At 40.1% G+C, this 27,992-nt stretch overlaps 1 protein-coding gene across 2 annotated transcripts; it reads right to left on the bottom strand.

Moving 5' to 3' along the window:
* Nucleotides 1–380: 380 nt before the first annotated feature.
* Nucleotides 381–27,992, bottom strand: NUP160 (nucleoporin 160). Of its 2 annotated transcripts, XM_033159556.1 has the most exons (36): nt 27,863–27,991; nt 27,588–27,696; nt 25,397–25,607; nt 24,706–24,928; nt 24,221–24,305; nt 23,040–23,154; nt 22,618–22,776; nt 21,067–21,144; nt 20,581–20,678; nt 19,572–19,656; nt 18,787–18,855; nt 18,403–18,486; nt 17,870–18,040; nt 17,284–17,383; nt 16,603–16,768; nt 15,485–15,612; nt 15,216–15,376; nt 14,440–14,570; nt 14,196–14,266; nt 13,437–13,593; nt 12,012–12,081; nt 11,049–11,147; nt 10,323–10,442; nt 10,111–10,206; nt 9,896–9,990; nt 9,529–9,625; nt 9,342–9,447; nt 8,462–8,622; nt 7,243–7,303; nt 5,920–6,030; nt 4,857–4,980; nt 3,892–3,993; nt 3,239–3,380; nt 2,294–2,419; nt 1,886–1,990; nt 381–933 (listed from the first exon to the last, which is right to left on the bottom strand). In XM_033159556.1, the coding sequence occupies exons 1-36, from the start codon at nt 27,963–27,965 to the stop codon at nt 847–849; spliced, it is 4,206 nt and encodes a 1,401-aa protein (XP_033015447.1). In that variant the 5' UTR covers nt 27,966–27,991; the 3' UTR covers nt 381–846. The 2 variants fall into 2 exon arrangements, with proteins under 2 accessions (XP_033015447.1, XP_033015455.1); XM_033159564.1 differs by lacking the exons at nt 381–933; nt 1,886–1,990; nt 3,239–3,380 and having other exon boundaries at nt 27,863–27,992.

Here is a 27,992-nt window from a genome sequence, read left to right as displayed (position 1 = left end):
TCACTTGAGAGAACATGGTCATAACCCATACCAACCATCAATACAATGACATCTTAACATTTGAAACTCAGATAATGCTAGCACCTAGTTTTTGTGTTGGTGATGATGTCATTTACACTCAAAGTTGCAAAATAAATATTACACAAGTATGAAGCATTGACATTACTTCAGTAAATTTTCCACTAGAACAAAATTGTCAGTACAGTCAGGAATAGAAACTTCCAATGAGAAATAGCAAATAACTGATCATTTTCTGTTCCCATTTCCTCCTTCAGTGGAAATATCAGATCACACTTTCTATTTGTCTCCTTCAAAATACATCTTTCCCTATGGAAAGATGCAATGAAATAAGCTATTGTGAAAAACGACTCTGGATTTTAAAACAAAGTTTTCATTTTATTAAAGATAATTCAAAAAACTGTCACAATAAATAAGACCACCATTAGCTCCCATATATGGTACAGTATAAGGAATAATTCAGTAGAAAGATGGTAGGAACATGCAATGTACAACCATGGTTTCATTGTTGGAAATGATTAGCACCCAGTTCGGCACAGGCTTAAAAGCTTAAATTTAACTCAGCGTCCCCAACATACTTATTTTAAAAAGTCTATCATTCCCTGGTAGGGAATGTTTGGTTCTTTGTGAAAAAATAGAATTTGTAATAATAGCACCACCAGCAGCGCACAGGGTTCCCTATGACTCCAGCCAATCCATGCAAAGCAAATGCTTCACACATACTTCATGTCAGTTATTTACATTAGCAGAGTCTTTTTTTGTAGCTTTGTCTGAAGGGCCACCAGGCACAAGGTGATTAAGTAAAGTCACACAATCCAGGTTCATCTGCTAGTTCCGACGATACAGAAGATCCCGAGTTGCCTTATCAACCTGGTTTTGGTAGACCTCTAATTTGTCATGCACCTTCTGATATAGCTGGAAAGGAACAGAAGTACAATTGTTTTCTGTTAATAGGTATAGTTGACGGATTGAAGATGCAAGAGATACAACTGCCCTTTATTGCCTTATACCAAATGTTGCAGCCTGTACTGACCCCCAAAGCAGCTGATAACAATTTAATTTCAACAGAAAATGCTAAAGATTCCTGCAGTATTTTCTGACCCCCAGCAGTTGATTACATAGTTCAGGTTTCAACTTCTTCCCTTCAGAAAGCATTAGGGCAGCAGATGGAATTGAGGTCTAGCTCATGATAAACACAAAAGCTTTATAAACTCCGTTAGTCATGAAATGAGGGAAGAAAACCTGCACCAGGTAAGCTTTATTATAGCATTTTGCATCTTCCCAAGTGAAACTTAATTTGTGGTAAAAAAATTGCTGGAGGATAGACATTTCTCTGGTTCTTATACCTTTTTCAGGAGACTGAGTGCACAAACTGTTGTAATAATCATATAATAAATTTATATATGAAAACATTTTACATTCTGGTTCAACAAAAATCTTCATATGCCTCTTGACCTAAGGCACAATATCTGTAATCATATCCTATATGTTAATATCAAATGCATTCAGTATCAAGAAAGCTTGTAGTTGCCCCACTTTAACCTTATACACCACCTTTTCTAAGAAGAGTGCTAGTCAAAGCAATGGGTCCAGGCCTGGTTTCTTGAGGAGTATCCACACCACTGCATTTTCATGATGGCAAGGACCATCCCTTACACTAAGAAGTCACACCCTGGACCTAATCTGTCAGCCCAACCCCCCTAGGTTATATTTAATAAGCCAAGGATCAAAAGGCATATGGTCAAGCACAGAGCTGAAAGCACCTTGTGCACATCACCAGGTTACATACATTCAAAGTGATAAAGTAAGATATGACAATCCATAGCACTGGACACGTTGATTTCTATTTTCCATCAGAGATACTTACCACTGTGTTATGGTGATTGGTTGCATTTTCTCCTAGCACTTGAAGAAGCTGGTCGATTGCAGAATATGGAAGCCAAACCATTGGAGTTGTAGCTGATAATGGGAACTAAAAAAAATATGAAATACAGCTGAATGAGAAGCATCCCATGTGCAAAAAATGTAAAACCATTTATCCATGGCAGAGGTGGGGTGCTGGATACAGCATATAGTAGTACTCCAGTCTGGAGTAACTAGGGCATGAGTCACTTTGGCCAGGTCTCTAGGCTGCCACATGGTCATCCAGTACTCCTTGTCTGTGAACCTGTTTTTTCTTAGTTTTCCCATAATTCTTCAAGCTAGCTGCATTCCATCACCTTTTCTCATTTGTAAAAAATATATATAGTGGAATGAACTGAACACCCAATTGTACCTCAATGCCAAAGTAATGAGGTCCTTTCCCAAGTAAGGCATCCACATATTCCAGCACCAAATCCACAGCTTCTTCCAAGAGGTCATAGTTCAAATAGAGGCGGAGAAGTTCAGCAGCATCTACCATCTATAGAGAAACAAATGAAACCGAGCGGACACTTACTGGAAAGTCTTTTTATATTTAAGAAGCTTAGTGGATGACAGGTAGCCCTCATTAGTGGTGAGATTTACTGGTGTGTATGCAAGACACACAAAGCATACTGAAACATAACCCATTGCAGAAACTCTTGTAAAATTCTGGACTGATTTGTTCTGGTGAAGCACAACTCTTTTATTTCTTGCACTCAAGGCCATGGCTAGCTTGCTTCCCTATCTTTCAGATCCCTGTGTTGCTTCCAATTTCTACCCCCTTAAACATTTGCAAATTATTTCCTTTATTTAACAAAGTCTTAAAATGAAGAATCCAAATTGTTCACTCGGGTTGACATGACTGGGCACCATGGTGGATGTCCTACACCAGACAGATGCATTGTGTTGCTGTTGGTTCTGTCAGATCTCTGAGGCTTTTGTTATCATCTGAAATGTTGGGCTGACATTTATTTTAGTACACAAATTCATAAACCACTTCACAGCCTGTGGGCATCAAAGCAGTGTACAATAAAGTAAAATGCTATAAAATAAAAATAAGGTAAAATGGAAAAGTCACAAATTGTCGCATCAAAGTTCCCGTTTCATTTACAATATTAAGAACATGCAATTTACTCACCACAGTGCAGATTTTAGCTCCTGAATTACTATTATTTGGCAATTACTCAAGCTACAAACAAGTGTCACTGAAACTCATTTATCACACTTTTTAAGCAGTCAACTGGGAAGTAATGAGCCAGCATTGTACATTTATCCTCCACTGAACACCAGCTTAATTTTGCACAGATCAGGTATTTACTTTGTAACTGTTGATAAGCCAGTTAGGCAAGGGCACTCCATGAGACAGCAACTTGTTGATTACACAGCGATGGTATGGACAGTTCTGAGACTTATATCTGTCCAGGTAGGAGGACAAAAGACGCCATGCTTCATCTGTTGCACTGCAACACAATTGGAATACCATTAACTATGTTACACAGATGGATGGATACATGCATGTTTCTGGCTGTCCGTGAAAATCTCCATTCCTGAATCTATTGATGGTTCACAGGGGAGTCTATACATCCCCTCTTTCCACAATCTTGCTCAACTTTTTATATGTGAACTTGTGTTTTCTTCTGTTTTTAATTCAGTTAAGCCAAAGTTTCTGGACCCCTAGAAAGTGTTGCCATGTGGTTTTATCTGAAGTACAAGAGCTACTACAGGTTGTCCTTAACGTTTGCACTTAAACCATCCTTCAAAATATACAAAGCAAAAAAGAAAGCATGAACGAACTTTACTACTGCTGCTTCAAGATGGTTTGTTGAAGACTAAATGAAGCAGGACAACCACAATCCTGAAGCAGGACAACCACAATCCTGGTATTTTATTAGCAAGAAATGTTTATTTTCATGCAGATTTCTTGGACCACAAAGCACTTGCTTTCTTTTCCTGCAAAATATGTCACAGTACCTGGTCTCCTTGGTTGTGATGACTGATGACAACTGATTTGCAGCTAGCCAATCCCATGCTTCTGTTAATGCTGTTTCCCCTCCAAACTGGAGTTTAATACATCTGGAATACAAATAACCAGGCACGCTTCAGATACTGTATGTACAATAGTAATTCTATCCCATTCATTCATTCATTCATTAAAAAACCCCCGACTGAATTCTCCCCACCCACCCCATATGGAGTTATCCCTGCTTTGTTCTAGCAACTTTATTAGATTCTCTGGCTGAGAAACAATCAAGTTCACCTCAGCAGGAAACTGAACCCTGGTCTTACTTTCCCAAACATTCCATCTTACAATTGCTCTTTGCTTCAGTTACAGATGCTGAAGTAATGGCTGTGCTCTAGAACCCTACATATGCACCTTGCTGTGCTTGATAAGGAGATCAGTGAGCTTATTGAATGCTTCTACTATTCATGGGACATCTTTGATTATTCAGGACTGTATCAGTGACAGACACCAATCTTTAAAACTTCCTGCCACAACTTTAGCCGCCAGCACAAGTGTCACTGGTTTAGTTGCTACCAAGATAGTTGAAATCAAACTATGAAGATGGTAACATCAACACAACAGGAAATGACTGAGAGGTTGTACAAACCAACCACAGAAGCTTAAGTGAAAGTGAAGACGTGTATTGGTAATAAAATAATACTCATGTACTTTGTCACATCTTGATGTTACTGGACAAGTTTCAGGGCTTGATTACCCAGCAATTTGTTCCAAGGATATTTGAGGCTCTCAAATGAGAGTTGGCCAAGGCAAAATGTGAGGTTATGAGCAAGAATACATCAAATGCTCTAGCCTCAATGCTGTCATAATCACTTTAAAAGTATGTACTTTTAAATCTGAATATACTTTTTCCAAAAGATCAATAGATATTTCACTACTCACATTATGTACTTAAGTCCAATAATATGTTACATACTTGAAAGTAAGTCCCTCAAACACAGGTGTTAAGGGAAAGTTGTAGGTCTGGCAGAGAGAAATGGCAGTGTCAAAGAGACCAGCCTGCACCAACAGGGTTACCAGCTCCTTGGGGGATGAGTTTCCTGGGTAGATAACATAACAGAATAACATCATCTCAACCGCACATATTCATGTTTCCTGATTAATAAATATGACATGCAATTATACACTTATGTATATAAGTGGGCGATATTCAAATAACTTTTTGTACTAGCACAAGGATTTTCCCCTTCTTCTCCCCCACTTGTGTGCTGCCACCCCCAAATCCGCTCTGGAGTGCTGAATGAACCCACAGAACAGATTAAGGGTCACTTATGGAACTGTAACATTTGTTGTTCAGTCGTTCAGTCGTGTCCGACTCTTCGTGACCCCATGGACCAGAGCACGCCAGGCACCCCTATTCTCCACTGCCTCCCGCAGTTTGGCCAAACTCATGCTAGTTGCTTCGAGAACACTGTCCAACCATCTCATCCTCATAGAATCATAGAATCATCAAGTTGGAAGAGACCACAAGGGCCATCCAGTCCAATGCCCTGCCAAGCAGGAAACACCTCTCTCGTCCCCTTCTCCTTGTGCCCTCCATCTTTCCCAATATCAGGGTCTTTTCTAGGGAGTCTTCTCTTCTCATGAGGTGGCCAAAGTACTTTAACATTAGCACTCTGTTTAATACAACTCTCTCTATCAGCCATGATTATATACAGAGTAATTGCAGCATTCAGTTCTTATAGATGCAAAGCCACACGCCCTGTCTCTCATAATTGAGTAGACCATGCCTACTGTGGATATGAGATCACAGAACACTATTTAGCAGAATCTCCTCTTGCTGCACATGTAGCAGCAGCCTAATAACGGTAGTGAGTGTGTCACAAATTAAGATTGGATTCCACATGCCACAAACAGCAACAGAGGAGGATGTGGAAATACATTTCTTGTGGGTTACTGGTCTCCCACACAGAGATTAAATTGCTCACCCTCTGTACAGTTATTAAGCCAAGTAGTATGAACGTAAATCCTAAGCTTACCTGTAATAGCAGTTGTTGTTGAATCATGTTGTGCTAAAGTTAGCCGTATGCGAGCCAGCACACATTCTTTTTCCAAATCCTGCAGCTCCAAGATTTCAATCCGACTTCCCGCTGTACCAAAATAATCATTTGTTTACAATGTGGCAACTTCAAGAGTCTACTATTGAGAATTTAAAGTAAAACCAGGCAATATAAAGGCAAAATTCTGCTCTTGAGTGACGAACAGCTACTATACTAGCTTTCTTTTAGTCAACCCCAACATTTTACACACATAAGGTTTCCCACTAATCATCAACTTTATAAGGGGGCAGCTGATTAGCTGGATGTATTAAAGTCACCTGCAAATTAATATTTATATTTATCCTGATTTCCTATTTGAACAAGGACATCAGAATTTTCTTTGGTATTATCATAAATAGGAATGTTGGACCCTTACCATGAATGTTCTTTCTAACTAGGGCAAGACATCAAATATGCTGGATTATATCCACCAATAACCCTAGTAGGCAATGAAACATATGATAGTCTTTTGGGCCAGCCATGTGACCCTAGGCTCTTCCTTTAATTATTTAGTTGAAAGTATAAGACAGCTGCTGAAGGCATTCCAAAACTAACACCAATGACAGCTATGAAATAGAAGAATAATCCACACAGATCCAAAGTTAAGGGTTACATCCAGAGGAGGCTGAAGAGAGCTGGAAGAAAAAGGTTAAGCCCTGGGTGAAAACAGAGAAAGAACTGGAGGAGGAATCTAGGGTCACATGGCTGGCCCAAAATGCCTTCCTGTGTTAAGAAATGCCTTTAAGATCATAGGCTGTAAAGTTCCCATATCCTTTCTTCCTGTAGTGCTGCAGTGAGAAAAATGGCAACAGGCAAAATGTTCTCCTCAGCACTAATGAAAATACAGAAGTCTTCTTAACTTGGCAATCCTCTGCCCTTTTGGCCCTCCAGAATAGTGGTTGTATTTTCACAGCTCATACCTAATCTGTCCCCAACAACAGCTCAGAGAACACTGTCTACTGCACAATTATTGCTATCAATTCAAAATACTGAGCTATGTGAATAAGAAACCAGTGCACCAGACTCTCACATCTCAAGGAGACACCCCAGATAACTAGCATAACACAGATAAAAATATATAGACAAGACATGGGAGGACAGGAAGGAACAAGACTAAAGGCAAATGCCCTGCAAACATGAATCAAAACTACCCAAACATAAACTGGAAAGCGAAGAAGTCAGAAAAATTAAGCTGGTTGATCGGAATTTAAGAGAAGAAATTCGGAATTATCTGCATTTGAGAAAGTGGAACAGAAGACTCACTTGGAGCAGCAGCACACTCTCCATCATGACTTCTCTTGGGGGATGCTCCTGGACGTTCATACTAGTGAGAGATAGGATAAGCACTCTAAACAAATGGATATATAAATCTTCAGTCTCTACAACATCTTCACTAGTGTTTAAGCACCACCAGGATTCCGTCTATTTTTCCCAAGATTTCAGTGCAGAAACATGCAAAGTGACATCCTCAGTTTGACTTGCAAGAAAATGGCAAATTCTGTAGCAAACTTGCATATCTGCTTATTCTGCATATTTTTATTCACTGAAGATTACTATGGGCAGAATTAAACTAAATAGTTGTGCTAGCCTAGTGCAAAGATTAGTGCTAGTGCAATGCGATCCTCCTCTTTCCCTGTCCCCAAATCTGCTCTAGGAGATTTGGAGAAACCTCAGAACAGATCTAGGGGGGATGTGGGGGGCAATGGGGGGATCAAGTTCAGTTGCAAAAGAAGAAATCCTTGAGCTGATGGAACATTTTGCTGCCCACTACATTGAATATAACACTATGAATATTTATAATAGCTGTGTAACCATTTGCCTGCATCCAATGACATGCTGATGCAGACGTACCTTGGAAGTTGAACGGAATCTGTTCTGGAAGTCTGTTTGACTTCCAAAACATTCAAGTTCCAAGGTGTGGCTTCCGATTGGCTGCAGGAGCCGTGCCGGACGTTTGGCTTCCAAAATTCTGATTCGAAAACCAGAACAATCACTGTAAAACATTGGCTTGTCATCTCATCTGAAGCTGGGCACTACTTGTGGTTTGTTTAGAGTAGCCTTTCTCAACTGTGGATCCACAACTCACATCCCTAGCTAGCAGGTCAGAGATGATAGGAGTTGTAGTTCAACATCATCTGGGGACCCAAGGCTGAGAAAAGCTGGTTTTGGGAGAATCACATCATGGGCCTGGGTTTGGATGATATGACAAGTCAAAGTTTTCACTTTGTTGCTCCCAGGTCAGAATGACTAGGAGTGTGGGAGAAACAAAGCAGGAATTTCTGGGTACTTCTGTATGAGGACACTGCAAATCTGTGTAAAACTAGAGTTAAACCTGATTTAATGTGATCTGTGAACCAGGCAGTGTGACAGAGGTTGCTGCTATCTTAAACATACTTGCAAACAGCAGCCAAGGTCTTCATGAAAGAGAGACTGCTAATAATCAAAGTGAGATTAAATCTAGAAAAAAAGTGATGTTTCATACCACTGCACCAGAAGCCGGCTGAACTATCCATGCATATTCAGGGCGAATGAGTCGCAAACAATTAAGAGCTGCAAGGTAACAGTTGGCTTGCTTCTGCAGTCCAGAGTGGGTACGGACTTCTCTGCCAAGGCGCATTCCATATTCAAACATCACTGTTCCAGCTGAGGAAAGAAGTAAGACAATACAACAGTCACCTCTTCCCCAACTGAAATATAACAGCTTCAGGTCAGAACAGGCTATAGTAGAAACTTAAAGTAGAAACCACTTGAAAATCACCTATAATCTAGTGGAGAGGGGGAGAAACTAACCAAAAGAGAAATTAAAATTTGTAAAGCTTCAGAGCTGGACACTAGAACAGGAGATACTCCTAATTTTAAAAATAAATGGATGAAGTCAGGGTACAACAGCTTCATATTAGTTTAACTGCCCTGCCTTCCCTCAAAGTAATCTGTTTTTTGCAGTTTAGCGTGGATGCGTATATAGCCTACACCGTGGTGTTCAGCTTTCAAAAACACCTGATACTTTTCTATTATATACTTTTTCCATTCAACTAAGAACATATTCAGTAAATATATAGTTCCAATCATACACTTGGGAGCATATATGCAGTATGCAGCAAAAGGGTAGAGCATCCTCTCCCATACCATTCTCCCCTGCAAATACTCCCCCCTTCATGGCCCTCACATTAGTGTTTATCACAGAAACATGGGGTTTAGGACTTGGCTTTTCTAATCCTCTAGCACAGATTAGCTAACATGGCTGCATTCTTTCACCACATGCACAGACTGCTCATTATGGGAAACAAATCATCTGATTAATGACACAAGAATTGACATTTGAACAGGTGGGGCAATTTTCTCTTTTATATAATCTGTCATACCTTTCCGGTAATTATGGCGATAAACATGGAAAGCATATAGCAGCTCATAGTAATTATGTGTCATCAGATCTACTGCCCGAGCACGATATTCAATTATTCCCACAACCTATAATACAAACAACAGTTAGACATAGCTGAAGATTTCCTTATACCACTAACTTACTGCTAACAAAAGCAGACCATTTACCTCATTGTGGAGATTCACATAGGGGAACTCCACAAGATCCTGGAGCTGGGAGCGTTCACAGAGAACTACCACCAACTGCCGTAAACAATCCAGCTGCCTAGAAGGGAGAAAGAAAGAGGTAACTCTTTCCTATCATGCACTGTGAATTCTGTGGACTGGTTTCTCACATTTTAAAGCTGTGTACACATTTAAACAGTATATAAATGTCTTAAATTAGAAAAACACAGCTCTTTAGAACCTAGGCAATATTTTCAGGGTTTTTTAAAGAGCAAAACTCCCCCACCCCCCAAAAAACCCAACCACCTGTGGTTGGCACTTGATTCATAAAAATAATGTATATCAATGCCGAAAATATATGAAGTATTACCTGCTAGAATCTGGGTTATGGGTCATGGCTTCATATGCTTGACTGTTATGTCCTAAATCCAAGTGATGTTTGAAAATGCATGTCCTCAGGGTAGCCTGCAGTACAAATATGGTAGTTAAGGCATCTATAACCAGCTGGAAAATTAGTGTGGTGGCACAAACAAATGCTGGATGAGAAGGGCACACATCCCACAACAGCAAAACCTAATTCCTTACTTGGCTTCTCCAGTCATCAGCTGCTTCTGTGATTGCTAAGGTAGCCAACTGAATGATCAGTTCAGGTAGACCCATGGTATCCAGAAGACGCAGAACCTAGGCAGGGGAATATACAGCCAAGAATATTTTACCTGAACTGTTTGTGAAAATGTTAAGTATATGTTATGCCACACCTTCTACAAGAAAGGTTAAAAGCTTGGAAACAAAAATACCTTGTCATAGTACTGTAGCCGTGGGGTTGAAGCCATTTCAACATCCTCCGATCTAATTAGTCTATCCAAAAACTCCTCTTTTCCAACTTCTGAGGCTGCTTCACAGAAACAGTCCAGAGCCTGAAAGAAAAAAAGAACTTAAACCAAGGCTTGGGACAAAGTTAGTCCAAAGCACAGAATAAACTGGAATCACTTCCATATTGTTTTGCTACAGTTATCAATTCCATGCTGTATGTCAGAGGTTGCCAAACTTTTTAGGCCAGTGGTCACATCTGGAATTCTGAGGAACTGTCAACAGCGTCAGTGACAAAATGGCATGCAGGTGCATGCTATGGTTATCAAGTCACTACACACTGCAACTCAACATGGATACCACTAAAAACTATTACTAGGAAGGGTCCATGCACACACTCACACCCTGCCAGAAGCTGCCACCGAAGGCCGGAATTTAACAGCAAAGCATCTGACTCTAGGGAAGCAGTAGACAGATTCATCTGAATAAAGCCTAGATTGGTAACACTATTAACAGTTGACACTTATTTTATATTTTGCTCCTTTTTAGAACAAAGCCGTCAAATCTATAGCACTCTGCAGACATCAAGCTCCTCCAAAGTAACTAGGAATCTCTCACTCCTAGCTACGACCACTGTCTAACCAACTTCTCTCCTTTTGTTTCTCAACTCAAACAATAAAATGTTTATCTGATTTAGAGAAATAAGAATTTACCTTGTGCCCTTCTCCCATAACAAGGTAGCAGCGTCCCATCATAAAACAGCACGACCCCATATTCACATGGCACCAAGGTCCCAGAAAACGAATATATTCCTAATATACAAACACCCACTAATCAGACAAATCAATGTTATGTCTTACTTCCCATTGTACTCAGACAGACACTGTTTAACGCACACGAATTAAAAAACATGAACAGGCAAGCAGCTAGGCTGGATTCCAATCTAGACATCTAGGCTTGGAGCCTCTGTTCCTGTGAGATTAACTCTGTTCACAGGATACTCCCAGTGGTATAGTGGGGAGAGAAGAGAGGCATTTTCAAACACCCCTGCCCCCCCCCAATCTCTGCTCCATACCTTTGGGGGATCCTATAGGAAAAACATGGGAGTTTGTGCTGCAACTGCAGTTGAAGGGGGTCGGTAAAAGTGGCCTCCCCAATTCAGCCAGTGGGAACCTCTACTGGATTGAGAATCTCTTCCATAATATCCAGTTTTGATCCATTTGCCTGATTTATATGGAACTTTGCTCTTGCTGCAAAATTTGGGCTACCTTTGAGTGAAGATTTCTTTTTTAGGGCAGCATGCACATAGCATCCTTCCCCGCAACTAATCCATTGCTTTGAACCAGTGCAAGCTTTCTTTTTGCCAATTTTTAAAATAGATTTTCAAAATTATTATAAATCTTGCCAAATTAGTTCAATTTAATACAATTTTCCAAAACCAGCTTCCCCCTCTCCCTATAAGACATGTCCAACATGAACCCGTTGCTTCTCTTATTCTCAGTTAATCTCTAGATAACCACCCACAGTATGTACCAATGATCCATCAGATGCTCCTTTACATCCCTGCATACAAAACCAGGGCTAGCTTTCAACCAGGCTCCCACCTGATCTACCTATGTACTTTCCTTCTATCCTTTAAATATTAATGCAAAGGATTTCGCAAATAAGGATCTCACCTGCAATTGAGCATACTGACAAGCCCCCATCAAACATTCTGGAAAGAGGAAGTTAGGATTGCTTGGCCACCTGAAGACTGTATAAGGAATATAGGTTCCTGAATGGATGACAAGACCATGGCTTAATTTTATGAACTTCTATCATATCACGTCTTCCTCGCCTTTTCTCTTCTAACTAAAAAGTCCCAAACACTGCAATCTTTCTTCCTAGGGGAGTCGCTCCACCCCATTGATCATTTTGGTTGTCCCTTGACTGTGCTGTAGTCTTTTGGATGAATCAACCCCACGAAGAGCAGCTCCTCACATGTACAATCATAGCGATGCAGGAGCTGGTTGGAGCGCGAGGCTGTAGCATGCAGAGTTGGTGGGCAGGAACAGAAAGGGAGAAGAGGAAATAGACAAGAGATGGGCAGTGCGGCAGGCTTAGTGTGAGGGAGGGAAGGAAGGAAGAACTCACACAGTCTCATACCTCAGTCCTCTTTCCTTGCTGCCCACCCTCTGAAAGGAAAGGGAGGGAGGGGGGATTAGCAAGTAAGATGATTTAAAAACACACACACACACACACCCAATAAACTGGGAAGAAAGGAATGGGGGAAAAGAGGGAAACTCACATAGGGGTGAAAGTGAATGTAAAAAGAGCAAGGAGGAGCCTCTAGATCAGGGGTTGTCAACCTGGTCCCTACCACCCACTAGTGGGCGTTTCAGGATTCCAGGTGGGCAGTAGGGGGTTGTACAGCACAAGCTGAATCCTCCTTCCATCGAGCGCTGGTGAGCGGTAAGGAAATTTTACCATCAAGAAAGATGCATTAGTGGATGGTAGGTATAAAAAGGTTGACTACCCCTGCTCTAGATCATAAAATTGTGCCTAAAGTGAGGAAGCCAAGTCATGCCTCTGGAGCTATGGGTAGGATTTGGCTAACCAGCCCCATGAGTGGAAGCCCTGCACAAAGACTTCACGCCTTGCCAACAGGGCTCCTCCCACAGACACCCTCACAATTGGTTTGGGGGGGTCCTACAGAACCCCCAGAAGAGCATGCAGGGAGGGAGGATACATCTGGCAAGCTGGAATGCTTGCACAGGAAGAACTGAATGAGCACAATGAAGAATTCCACCCAATGTCTGTACTTTACTTGAATAAAACTGAACTGTAACTCCCTGCCATAGAGGAATCACTGGAGCAAAGAAATTCACAAATTTGCAAAGGAGAATACAGTATTAGTATAAAATGTCAATAATTGTCAGCTGGTTATGCCAAACTGTGCCTCTGTCTGCTGACTCCGCCCCTGCACTGCAACAATGTGTTTGGAGGGCCCTAATTAATTTTTATCCCAGGGGTAGAAAGTTTAAGAATCCCCACACTAGAGGAACAGAAGAAAGCATAGCTTCTGTCCACCGTTTCAAGTAGAGGCTGCAACTGAAGGATACAAGAACTGCAGGAGATAACTGGAAATTGCAGAAAACATTTGAGGCCAACTCAAACTTGATTCATCCAAGGCTGCGTTAGGTGGAAATAGTTGAGATATTATGTGTTTTCGGGCTACCTCCTGAAAGAACAGCTCCACGATAGTTTGAGGGCTGGACACTACAACAGATTAAAAGATGTTGTCTGCATCAATATCTCCAAACAATGAGAAAATGCCATAAACATGTTTCTTACATGACTCTTCATTTAATGGTTTCCTTAATACTAACTTCTATCTTCCACTTCTAATAAATCCAAGTGAGGTGCAGGGAAGAAAGGCTGTAAACTTAAATGCCAATTTTTAGATTTTGCTTAAGATGTACTTTGCATTTTTAGACACAACATCAACTGTTTTGACAGTTAAAGACTAGATTTTCTAGCTATCTGTATGATAACTTTCAAGTTTGAAAAATCTAGGCATAAGAAATAGGGCACGTAGCATACTTGAAATCCCAACAATTTTAAAATAAAAAATCTAGCCTAATGACTGCAGGTAAAGGTGGCTGGGTTAATGTTAAAAACGGCCCCTGAGCTATAGCAGTTTTGGTTCTGTGAGCAATGATTTCAGCACTATCTTGCTTTAAAGTATTTTAATCTGAGCACTTGAGAACTGATGTCTGTAAACATGATTAATCTTTTAGCCACGCCTTGTATTGTCAATTTTAAACAGTAACTGAACATACTTACAACCAAAAAGAGACAAAAAGCTTTTAATTTCTTACCTAGCTTGAGTGGTGTTATTGCTGTAGAATCTGTCAGTTTTAATACAGAAAGATGCTGTAGGTTACATTCCCTGAAGAAACCAAGAAAAAATACTTATCAGACAGGAAAGTCCTGACCAGAACCTGCCCAAATTAGCTGCTTGCTATTGTCAAACAAAATGCCAATTTTTTGCTAAAGAAAAAGAGAATAGCCAAGCCTACTTCATCCATCATATTAACTACAAAATAGAAGTAAAGAACTTACAGTTCATCAACTGGAACATCTGATGCCAAGCGTTGACTTGCCCACCTGATCAGGTAATATGATAATATCAAATGAGATGTGCGATGCAGCAAGTTCTGTTGAGTGTGGTATAGCTGGCCTCCGCCCAATACCTAAAAGCACAACATAAGTATTAGTAGTCGTTTAATAGCTTTCAATGGCCAAGTACTTTCACATCATTCAGAAAAGATGCAGAAATCCTTGTGGTATTATCCTCCCCTTCTCCATATAAACATTTATACCCCGTTTTGATTTTTGTATAGCAATATCTTCAGGGCTGTCCCTAAGCAGTTGCTAGAAAGGAGAGTAATGAAGCCAACAAATATTGAAAGCAAGACAGCCAAAGACAGGAGTGCTATTTGAAGTGGGTTGAATGGGACTGAGGGAAAATCAACCCAGAGCCTATCTAACTGAAGTAAGCAGCTGATGGCCTATGTTGGAAACATGACATTACTATCTGATCTGAATCAACTTAAGCTCCTTCTTGTTAATAAGGATAATGGCTTGGATTCAGACGTGCTGCTCTGTGACAAGACATGTTTTGGCCCCCAAGTTCTTTCCTGGCTGCCAAGAAAGTAGTGCCAGCAACACAGTGCACCCTGACAGCCAAGGGGTAATGTCCATTCAGCAACCATTGTAACCATTCCATTATTATTCAACACCTATTTTCTCTGGCAAAAAAATGTATGCTGTTCAGTTAATGATGTAAGGATTGTACTGCTTGAGGTCATACAGTCACTTTGTTCCAATATACTCACAGTATCTCCAAGCCGTAGCAAGAGCTGCTGTAAAATCAACAAGTCCCGACAAAGCAAAAAGCGAGTCATGGACATCTTGTACACACACCGACACACCATGTTTACTGTTGTGCTACTACCATAGAGCTGTGAGAGTTGCATGCGCACATTTAGGGGTTGGACTGTAGAAAGAAAGGTGAGAAAAGGCAAAAAATATATGCATCTACCGACATAAGCAGCATTCACTTAATCAAAATGTTAGGGGGAGAGTAGAGCCAATGTTCTCTCACCAATACCGAGTCCTCTTTCCATTTCCGCATCTGTCTCATAGTCCATTTCCCGGATAAGCACCCCAATAGCATCAATTGGGTTTTTTATCTCTTGCAATTTACTGTGAATATCCTCCATTAGATTCTCTCTTCAAGGAAACCAGTAAAATGTGTTAGGCTTAATAAAATATATTGAGAATTTATTCAGTTACGAGGAAGTAAACATGATACAAAAGACACACTATCCACCCTATTAAGAATGATATGTGGCATCCGACAACTAATTTTTCCACACACTGTCCCATGGGCTATGACACCATAGGGTTGAGGAACATGAAATTGTAAGATACAAGTAATCTGGAACAAGCTATTGCCATCAGCTGACTGTAATTTGTACACTACCTTGAAACAAATTGTAATAGACAGTATATAAAAACTTTTCATAGAAAAATGTGAGATTGAGGACATTTTTAACAAAAAAAGAAATTGAAGTCCAAATCTCTCAGCTCTGACAAAAATAACAGACTTTGGTGTGTAACACTGCTCTCTTTAAGAAGGCAGGGCCTAAAATCTGGAAGGACATTTCTTCACAGGGAGGGTTATCAACTGTGCTGCCTCTGCCCTCTGAGGGGAAGGAATAGTTAGCGCAGGGGTCCCCAAACTAAGGCCTAGGGGCCGGATGTGGCCCAATCGCCTTCTCAACGCGGCCCGCAGACGGGCCGGGAATCAACATGTTTTTACATGAGTAGAATGTGTCCTTTTATTTAAGATGCATCTCTGGGTTATTTGTGGGGCCTGCCTGGTGTTTTCACATGAATAGAATGTGTGCTTTTATTTAAAATGCATCTCTGGGTTATTTGTGGGGCATAGGAATTCATTCATATTTTTTTTCAAAATATAGTCCAGCCCCACAAAAGGTCTGAGGGACAGTGGACCGGCCCCCTGCTGAAAAAGTTTGCTGACCCCTGAGTTAGCGCAATTTTCTGAGAACTACAGCTACTAGAACTTTGTGGCTAGAAATCTCCCTCTCTCTCTCTCTCACACACACACACACACTCTCTTAATCAGCTAGATGCTGTAGAGGGAGTGAGAAAATCATTTTTTATAAATGGACTACTTTGCTCATAGCCCATGCTTACGTGTCATTAGCAATCAAGTCATGAAGGATCTGTCCTGCAGCAATCTCTGGAGGCTGGGAACGGCAGCAAGCCATTTCCATTGTTAGTGCCATCTCCACAGAAATTGATTCACCAATTAACCGAAGGCACTGAACAAGACTCACAAGATCATGAGAAAATTCAGATTCTACAATGAAAAGGTGGTGTTTAGAACTTATTTCAGAGTGTATATATATATATATTAATCACAATAAAAAAGCCTATGCTGGAAAAGCAGGGAGAAAACCAGTTAAGAATATACTTTATTCTTGCTTACACATTCTATCCAGGGGCAAAACACAAAAAAATCACTTCATTAGTGCCTACTAAAGTCAACAGGACACCTAAGAAGCACCAAGAATGAACTTCCCTAGTTACTTTACTCTCCCACAGTGCATGATTTTGAAACATCAATAGGTTTTACAACTCTCAATCCAGCCTTGCAATTTATCCATTTGCCAGCTGACATGATGCAAGTGCTTCTAGGAAAGTGTTCATGAACTGATTCCTTATAAGTTCTTGGAGAGAGACGCACCAAGATTATTGTTACCTGCTAGGATATAACTAACAAAACACTTTTTTTTAAAAAAAAGTAAAGACTATGTTCTAAATTCTGCTCTGCCGACAACATCTTATAGTGGGTTCATGCACTCACTCTCTTACCATCTAAGCCAGTGCTCTCAACTTCATTCACCAGTTGTTCATCAAGCGAAAGGTAAAGGTGATCCATTAGGGAGCAGGGCACAAGAAAAGACAGGTATCCCTGTGTGGAGAGAAGATACACTCATCATTTAGTTTTCAAACACCACAAAAAGATGATTTACTTACATGGAAAGCTCAAAGCAACATTCTGAAGGGGGGGGGAGAATGCCCATAGCCAGAGTAGTCCACATTCTCAGCATCATAAATATTCAAAGATACAATGGCAAAATAGTGTACTGTAATTTAGGAAAAGCTCAAGCTAGCTATCTTTTAGCAGCTTTCATGATTTTCGGATCCTTATTGAAACTACGGACCATCTGAATTTCTAACCAACATTTGCTCAGGAAAAAGTCTCATGTAAAACAAGTAAACCATATAAGTTTATATCTGCCACATTTATTGCATAAAATTATAATTACACAGTACTGAGAGCTCTTGAACCTTAAGTCCACAATAGTTGGGGTCATTGCCTGCCAGAGTTGGACAGGCCCATTTTGCTCTATGAAAGAAGTATCTGAAATTTGCCTCTTTCTAACCTGATTCTCACCTTTTTAAGCAGGCACACCATGCTAGTGCATTGATTCAAGAGAAGTGCAAGTGGGCGTGAGAGTTCTTCTTGGTACTGAACACAGTAAGCATAGAATTTTGACCAAAATTCTATTTGCAGCTGTCTAAATACTTCTTGTGAGAATTCATACTCAGTCACATTTCCTTGGAACTGGAACACAAGAACAAAAACACAGACAGAAGGTTAGCTATCCAAATAAGCAGTTCTGCTAAATCAAGGATGTTGGCTGCTAAAGGCAATTTCCTCCCTCTCCTCTCCCCATGTGACCCCATGATTTGTTCTAGGGAGACACACATGGAAATCCTAACCCTAGCAGAAGTACTTCATTGGATTGGATACCACCCTAAAAACTAGCATTACAACAGTAGAGCATTGTTTGAGTTATCTTAAAACGAACACATAAATATACCGGTAAGCACAATTATTACAAAGAACCAATGAAATAAGAATCCAAGAATGAAGGTAATCTTGTTGAAGCGACAAGAGGGGCAAAGACTAAATGGAAATCTTACCTCATTTTCCAGAGCTATAGTAATTTCTTTTTTCAGCTCATCCCAGGACAGGTCTGTGAGGTGCTCAGCTCTTTGAGAAAATATCTAAGGGAAAATTAAAAGATGTTTCTCACCATTAAACCTAAAAGCACACAGTGCCAGATCTCACACTTGAATTCTAACAGCATGCCAAGCAGTGTCAAAAAGAATGCTTTATGTAGATGACTCCTGATAGTAGGCCACTGTAGCTGTGAACTTGCAGAGCAGAGCAGAGGAGTGCTCTGCCCTTCTGCCTCAAATGCCAATATTGCCATTTTGTGCAAAATGAAATCTTAATTGACTTGTTAGTGTAAATTGTAAAGGTTTTGCAGAAACTCCCCAACAAATGATGATGTTCCTACTCACCTGTAAAGCTTTAAGCAAAGTCGCATTTGTGAACTGTCCAGGCATGAAGATGGCCTCTGTAAATGTTTCCTGTAAGAGTCAGCAGAATTAATTATTTCCCAAGCAGATCATGTGATTCATTTTATTCCCTTCCACTAACAGCTACGTCCAAATATTGTCCCATGACTATGTTCTAGCAACTGCTCACCTTCAGTTTAAATTACAATTTCCAATCTGCACTATATATCAACTATGTGAAATTGTTAATACATTAGAGCTCCACACATGCTGCCTAAACCTTGAAAGAAATAATAAATCAACCTTGAAACTAAGAGTAAAATGAAGTGTAGAAATTGATGCACTGTTCATTTCTGAAACACAAAGTTTTGAACAAAAAAAAAATGAGCTTAACAAAACAAGGCATGCTTCTGTTGGCCAAAGGAATCTTGCTTTCAAACACTTTTGGACACAAGAAGCGCCAAGAGTAATATCAAACACACACACACACACACACACACAGAGAGAGAACAAAATTTACACATCAATTAGTCAAAGCCAAAAGTCTTGCACTTCAGACCAAACAAAATGCATGTTTGACACTACTAATCTAACAATTTTTTTTAAAAAAAGGAGAATGCCTTCTTTCAAAGATCCATCATTTCACTGGTCTTCCTTCTTAGCAACTGAGCACACAGATTTGTTTTTTCCATATATATGCCATGTTCATACTTTTAGGGATTCATACAAGTGCTACTCATCTGTGTTTTGCCATTCAAATTCATAATTAATTAATTTGAAGAACACACCCTTGGGTCCTGGTCATCTCTAATATCCACTTCTTCAGGTGGCAGGGGCTGCACAGAGACTTGGTTCCACTGACCTGCAACATTGCTAAAACAAGACTGGACCATTTTAGCCAACTTTACAATTATAGTTCAAAAAAGATTACTTCCAAGTAGAATAAATAAATAAATATAACCATAAACAATTAAACATAACCAACATCTTCCATATTTTTGAACCATGACACCACAAACCTACAATTATAAACTAGAAACAGATAAATGAAAGTTTGTTGATGCGGGTTTCCCCTACATGGACAGGTGTGTATGCACACACAGAGACTATCATCGTCCCCTCCCCTCAATGCCAAGTGGGATATCTAAAGGACTGTATTTCAGCAGCTCTGCAGCTTTCCAAATCCAGTGGTTTTCCTCCCACCTACAAAATGGAGGGAAGTCTTCCTGTTTCTTTGATGCTGGCCCTGCCAGTCCAGTGTATGACCCTTCAAAACCGCAACATCCCCAGACAATGTAGCTTCTGTCCGTTTCTCCAAGACGGCTGACACATATAATTGCTGGCTGTTTCAACAAATAGTCTAAGAGCTCCTGTGACATGTCAAGTCTACCAGGAGACAGAGAAATCTCCTTTCCAATTTTCACCTTGTGTCGCCACCTCTTAAACAGGTGTGAAGTGTGAAACTAATTGCTTGAGCAAGCCTGCATGCTGCTCATAGCCCATCCTAAGTATTATAAACATGGTTCCCCTGATCTTTTGTCAACCTCCTTAGCCATTCAGAAATGCCTTACGAAGAACTATATGGTAACTCCATACTTCAGCAATAGATTTCAAATCCTTGTTAGAAGTGCCAGCATAGGTTATAGTTATTTTCTTTGAATTATCTTTCTGTTATCTCTTAGTGTTGAGAGAATCTCCTTTTAATTTGGATTCAGGGCTTAAAGTAACTTTGTGACAATTACTTTTTCCTCACCCACTTTACTGCTCATGGTTACACTATGGGTGGACAAAACTTACTGCTCAAAATTGATGTATTTCACAGTGGTCCTATTTTCATCATCATGCCAGAGTGCCCAGATCTCAGCAGTAGTTAAGGAAAAGTCAACAAGGGTCTCCTAAGTTAAAAACATACCATAACGAGTGGATCAGAACAATGAATGATTTTCAAACCTAAATGTACTCAAGAGAATGAAACTAAATAATAACAGTACAATGGAGATAACTTAAATTTTGTTGAATCTATATGAACTAATAATTTTTTAATTTATTACTAGCAGACAAATACTGGGGAGACACACAGAAGGTCCCATGGATCAGAAGTAACTGAATATACAGAAGGCAGGTATACACATCCCTTTCTCTCCAACATTACATCATGTTGCTTGATCTCATATAGAATGGAAGATGGAATGGAAGACAGTACTCTACTGACCCCTATCAGTGCAGATTGGATGTTTCTTGACAGACACATTCATTTTTAATGTAAATCTTATTCATTCCCACCTGAGAAGTGAACAGTGACGATATGTGATCAAGACTATAGCGTTGACTCTCTGTGCTGACCAACTGGAAGACACAGAACTGCAAAAGATGATTCTGTCATTAGTGAAAATAACACTGTAAATTATTTTATCCTAGCCTTATATTACAGTTCTCTAATTATAAACAGTTGGGCCGATGAGCACTTATTGTTCCCAACCCTAACCCTGTGGAAAGCCATCTAATTAAACCTTAATTTGATTTTGACCTGTTTTTAGGAGGTAATTTAATTATTGTTTGATTTTATACTAATGTTATATTTTTGATGTTACCCGCCCTGAGCCAGACTTTGACTGGGGGAGGCGGGATATAAATAAAAGTTTATTATTATTATTATTATTATTATTATTATTATTATTACCCAGTAACCATTCAGGATGCAGTAATGGCACTAGACTGTGAAAATCAAGTTGAACAGATGCTATTTAAGTTGGTTGATTTAGCACTTGTAGAGAAGAGGACATCCTTAGCAATTAATTCACTTTTCAGACTTTCTCTTTCTGAGGAGGAGCAATAGGTTCCCTATGGAGATACCACAGGTGCATTTGAATTGGAATGCCTCCATGCCCAAGGCATAGTACCCCTTTATGTAAGATGCAATTTTGTCCTCTGCAGACAGGTGAATCTCAAAAAATTAGAATATCGTGGAAAAGTCCATTTATGTAAGCAATTGTTTTCATTAGCTACTGGAGTTTAATATATGAGATAGACTCATGACATGCAAAGCAAGATATGTCAAGCCTTTACGTATTTGTTATAATTGTGATGATTATGGCGCACAGCTGATGAAAAACCCCAAGTTGACAATTTGGGGTTCTCATCAGCTGTACGCCATAACCATCACAATTATAACAAATAAAGGCTTGATATATCTCGCTTTGCATGTCATGAGTCTATCTCATATGATAGTTTCACCTTTTAAGTTGAACTACTGAAAGAAATTAACCTTTCCACGATATTCTAATTTTTTGAGAATCACCTGTACATAGAGCTTTTCATTTCCTTTTTTCTCTAGCCTTCTTCCCCTTACTTTCTCATTTGCAAAGCTTGGAGATCTAAGAAAACTGATACAGAAAATTGGGTTTGGGGCTCAGACAGGAAATGCACCAATCCTGTATGCTGCATCTCCAGAAAATAGTCTCCACATTTCCTCCAAAAAAATACTACACCAATGAAATATCTGCCATAGAAGGAAATGAGAAATTGTTCTTCCCTGGAACAATATATTTGATAAATCCTTCTGAAAGCACTTCATCTCATCAAGTATCAAGGAGCTATTATTTCCCCGTTTTTAAAGCAAAAGACATTTGAAATTGTCAGCAAGCTCTTTTAATCCAGGATCAAAAGCTATGTCATTTTGTAAACTTCCAGGACTGGACAAAACATGTTTAAAATTATTGAAGAAAACTTTTCTTATCCACATAAACTCTGAAACTGATGGGTCATACTAGTAGTTCCCTGACTCTCAACTTAACAGCAAATTAATATTCTACAAATGTAAGACAATTCAAGTACCTGTCCTTGTTTGGGTGAATGCAAGTAAACACCAATGTAAAGCCCCAGGGTTTCAGAATATGCCAGCTGTAATCTGTGTCCAGTCCCAGCAGCAAGTCTTAGGTCCTTACTTACAGGCACAAATTCCAACATATCAGCCACCATCAGGCACATTTGATCCTGCCAAGATAAGAAGCCAGATAAGTAACACAATCTGCAAATGGGACAAATGTTTTAAACACGCCTGCCAAAACAGCAGCTTGATATACTAGACAGATACTTTACTGTGTGTTCCTTTACAGTAAAGGTAATTAATATAGCTTGCATATTCAAGGGGACATGTTGCCGAAAACCAACATTTGGAAAGTATCATTAGTCATATGAATAATCAACCATCAGCAACGACAACCGTATTCTATCATAAATTAGCATTTCACACTCACTTTGTAAGACCACATTCGAAGTTTATGATCCTGGTAGAGTGCAAAGAGGAGGGCATCATGCTCACGACAGTGGACAGACAAGCTAACAGGAAGCTCTGAAGGACCTTGGTCTCCTCTGGAAAATATTTAAATTAAATGATATATATAATAAATAAATTAAAAAACAAGCACAGAATTTACAAGAATTTTAAAGTTAGAAGTGCCAAATCTTCACCTGGTGTCATGGTGACATCATATGATTGAGAGGTGGCTATCACCACCCACCTTGTCAATCATGTCCCATGAGGTATAGGGGAGTTTAGAATCTGGCCCACCAGTCAGATTAGGTTCCCCATTCCTGGTTTATGGTGAAGCACTACCTTTTCATATAAAACCATACCCCTTTCAAGATAAAAGTTACGACATTTGCTCTTCTAAATATTCCAAGCAACCATCAATCACAATGCAGCCATTTAGCCTCCAAAGTTTGAGAGCATGAATTTGTCAGATTTTTGTTCCACCCTTCCTCAGTGTATCAGAATTATCTCTTCATAACTCTTCTCTATGGTAGGTTAGGCTAAGAGATAATGATGACCACCTGCTGAGTCACCTGGCTGAGTAGAGAATTTCTTACTTCCAGACCTAATGCTAGCCACACAGGCTCTCTGAACAATAGCCATCATGTCTGGAAATAAAAAGGATGCAACCTTCTTACTAAAAAGTAGGGAACTGTGAAAAACAGTCAAATGTACATACTTTCTAACCACTGGGCTATGGGCAGATTTGGAACACCTCTGCTACATGCAATTGTAGCTGAAGTACTGAATCCAACAGCATCCCTGGCCTCCATATGGAAAAGAAAAGGCTGACTGTCTTCTGCAGGTTCCTATTCCCTCAAAACATGTTCATTCCTTTTGCTTTGTCCAGATCTGAGACGACAGGAGCCATTTCAAGATTAACTTAATATGCTTGTTTAGGAGAGAGACACCTAAGAAAAAGCACATTACACTTCCAATAATTAATTACACTTCTAGACCTGGCTGAAAAGCTAGGTACAAATGATTTTAGATAGCTAAATTTGGTTGCTGAAAATAAATATCCTCCAATGAATAATAGGCAGAGTGCTCATTCAAGTCTGTTCCAACTATGCCACTGGCTACTGTAGAGACTTCAAGAGCTCTGTTTGCCATCAAAATACTAGCCTGATAGCTGTTGGCATCCAACCTGTAAGCAAGCGCTGCATGACTGAACTCTGTTTCAACTCCACGACTAGAGTTGAAACCATCCCTAAAAACAAAACAAAAATGATTTATTAATAATGCATGCATATATGGGCGCACCAGTAACTAAATCAGATGAATAATCTTTCAGAAGTCCCATGTGGAAACATTCAAGACAAAATGACTACTGATTTGAGACATTAATTGACAATGTCCAAAATTGCAAAAGTAGTTTCTGCTGCTGTCTTTTTTTCCTTAGTTTAATCAATTAGTACAGCACACACTTCTCAATTAGTACAACACACACTTGAATCAGTTTTGCAGATATGGGGAGTCAATTGCCTTATGCACATTAGAAAATATTTTAAACCTGCTTTAAATTCTTCTTCGATGTGTAATTTCTGAGATTTATAACTGAAAAGCAAAGCAACTTTAAATAAATTATCTAGATCAGCTTCTATACTTACCATGAGTATTGTGAGGTGGCAGATTAAGGACAAAAATCCCACCAGATGCAGATGGCAAAGCAAAGAGTGCTCCTCCATCACTAGTAAGCCAAGCTGCTGAAGCAGTGGAATGAGTTGACAGACCAGGGATTGCAGGAATCACGCAATAGTTAAAAGGATCTCGTAAATGAACTTTTCCAACATCTGTGAAAACTGACTGCACATGGCTTTCTGTGATCAGCTCCTATTAAGAAAATCCCCAATAATTTTAGTGGCCAAAACATGTGGCCAAAAAAACACATTACAAAAAAATTACAGAATATTTCACAACCCACTCCCAGAAAGGGTCAGTTCAGAATCTATAAAACCATATGTCCAAATCAGCAGCCTGCAGTTAGTGATTGCCCTTCAAACTAGAATCAACCCCTACACCATGAATGAATTGGGTTCAATGGTTAGCCATAGTTTTCCAGTTCAGACATTACAATCATCTATGATTAACACTAAATAAGAAAGAACCTAAACACAAGGTGAGAGACAAGCCTGGGGCTTGTTTCTGACACTCCAAATCATAGTTTGGTATATTACCTGAACTGAACATGTTATACAGTATATGCAATCACAATCCAAAATGATAGCTTTGTCTGTGTATTATAAATTTGCTTGTATGTTAATAAACACTCTTAGAATAGTTTGAAAAAATGTTACTTACACTCCTATACATCCGAGTGGGGTGTGGTAAAATCAACCTATGTAATGTCTGATTGGTTGAAATCAAGATAACAACATTATTCTGGGTCTCAAATATATGTACTCCTCCCGGTAAGAGGCTACAATTCTGAAATTTGAGCTGAACAGCATTGTTCAAAAGGTTTATATCGAGGGATTCCTCTACCAGTTCCAAGGTTGCACCTGACGTAGCCCTGCAAAAGAAAACAAGTAAATACAAATAGGAATTATAGGTTTACAGAGTACAATTCAACCCAGTATTTGTATGGTGGAAAGACAATGGCACCAAGAAGCAAATCTCAAGAGTCAGAAATACAGGCAAAACTTGAAAAATTAGAATATCGTGGAAAGGTTAATTTCTTTCAGTAATTCAACTTAAAAGGTGAAACTAATATATGAGATAGACTCATGACATGCAAAGCGAGATATGTCAAGCCTTTATTTGTTATAATTGTGATGATTATGGCGTACAGCTGATGAGAACCCCAAATTAACAATGTCAACTTTGGGGTTTTCATCAGCTGTACGCCATAATCATCACAATTATAACAAGCAAAGGCTTGACATATCTTGCTTTGCATGTCATGAGTCTATCTCATATATTAAACTCCAGTAGCTAATGAAAACAATTGCTTACATAAATGGACTTTTCCATGATATTCTAATTTTTCAAGTTTCACCTGTATGTGCTACCTGTAATTCTATATGCCTTAGATTTTGCAAGCATACAAAGAGCATGCAGTGCACACCAGTGTACAGTGGCACACAAGGAGGTAATGCAGGAGGTTGCCCTTCCTCTTCTGGAAGTCCAGGGAGGTTTACAGCACAATCATACTAAAACAGGCATGTCCAACAGTTAGATTGTGATCTACCGGTAGATCACTGGACATCTGTGGTAGATCATTGGCTCCCCCAAAGAAGCTCAACAACTTTGGCTCTCCTAAAAAAAAAAGCTCATTTTTTTGCCTGCACCCCCCAAAAACAGGGATTTCCTTTTTGCTAAAAAAAGCTCAACAAAACCCACCAAAAAGGGGGTAGATCACTGCCAGTTTTTAACTCTGTAAGTAGATCATAGTCTCTTGGGAGTTAGCCACCCCTGTACTAAAACATCTCAACTAAACTATTTTAATACTACAGCAGATGAACACAAAATACAACTATGAGATTCAACATCACTTTAATCTTCTCCCCCTTCACAAAGCCAGGAAGGGGAATATTTGAATAACTATACAAGACTGGGAATGCCAAAAGGCACAAACAGCTGGAGGAGTTGCTAGGAGGCAGAGACAGACACCATTGGGAACCTAATTGTGTGAGGCTACTGAGCTCCATGGTTAGATGCATAGCTTCCTGTTCACCTAGCCCTGTATTTCACCAAGACAGTACTAAAACACAATAGGTCTATAGTGTGGTTTAAGGAATTTTGTGGGCCTTTGCTCCTCAATACAGCTTAATTTGCTAATTTGTCCTTTTCACTTCCTACATAATCATCCAGCTTTTTTCTTCAAACTGGTTCCCCATGCCCTAACTGTAATCCATGACTTTCCATGCACTAATGAGATACCCATTCACACTTACAGAAACCTCTAATTTCAACTTCAATGGCCATTTTGCTGTCACATACAGTTATTATCAAAGATCAATTATCAATTACTGCTCATGTCACCTGTCATTTGTTTTAATGCCTTAACATTTTTTGTTGTGCACCTTTTCTCTGCATGCTTTCCTTAGCATACATCCTAAATTTATAATTCTATTCCCATAGAGCTACAACTGGTGCTGTCATACTATTCTGTTCATAACTGCACTAGATTAATGTGTTTTTTAAAAAGGCATTTTAAACTGATAGTTGGCTTTAGTTTTCCTCTGGAAGAGCCAATGGCTCGAAACACTTCACCAGTTTTTTCCTAACCGTTTCCCCAGCTGAGTGAAGAACAGATCAAAACCAAAAGAAAAAAGATGATCTGGTTTATTTGGGTATATCACCCTAGTTACAGGCTAAACGGGATCAAGCATCAGAAGAAGATGCCTGAAGGAGAAGCCCAGCCAAAGCGGATGGCAGCTCCTCTTCACTCTCCCAACCTCTCCTAGCGGAGTGAGCGGGCAGGATCCGATCCGTGGCACTGACTGACGGGTGGGCTGCAGAAGCAAGGCCACGTCCTCGGACCACTCACCAGTGGATGAAGCGGTTCCTGGTCACAGACCCCAGCTGCGCGTTCTCTTGGTACCAGAATCCTCCGGCGCTGTCGGCGTAGCGAACGGGCGTGAGGGACGAGCCGCCGCCTGCGAAGGGACAAGGCAAAGGAGGCACGTCAGCCAGTCAGGCGCCGCGCGCGGGGCTGGCAGACAGGAGCAGCAGCAGCGTGACTTATACACCACGCGTGCAACAGCAATGACACCCGCCCAGCAACCCACGTCCGCCGCCCGCCCCCTGGCCGGGAGCCGCTACCTGGGAGGCTGAACACGAGCTCGCGAACCCGGCGCCGCGCTCCCCGCTCAGCGCCCACCAGCTCCAAATATCCCCGCTCCGGGAGCCCGACAGCCGCCGCCATCTTCCCTTCCCGCGCGCGGAGCCGCAG

This window comes from Lacerta agilis, chromosome 1, assembly GCF_009819535.1.
Source record: "Lacerta agilis isolate rLacAgi1 chromosome 1, rLacAgi1.pri, whole genome shotgun sequence".
Classification (NCBI taxonomy): Eukaryota; Metazoa; Chordata; class Lepidosauria; order Squamata; family Lacertidae; genus Lacerta; species Lacerta agilis.
Note: the sequence above shows the minus strand (reverse complement) of the source record. Positions and strands in the feature narration are given on the sequence as shown.

Excerpts from the sequence above, each read along its gene's own strand:
- NUP160 (XM_033159556.1), bottom strand. The coding sequence starts at position 27,965 with ATGGCGGCGGCTGTCGGGCTCCCGGAGCGGGGATATTTGGAGCTGGTG. Across the intron at positions 14,571-15,215 it reads TGCTACGGCTTGGAGATACT|GTATTGGGCGGAGGCCAGCT; the intron begins GTGAGTATATTG and ends TTGTGCTTTTAG. Across the intron at positions 8,623-9,341 it reads TCGCCATAATTACCGGAAAG|CTGGAACAGTGATGTTTGAA; the intron begins GTATGACAGATT and ends TTCTTTCCTCAG.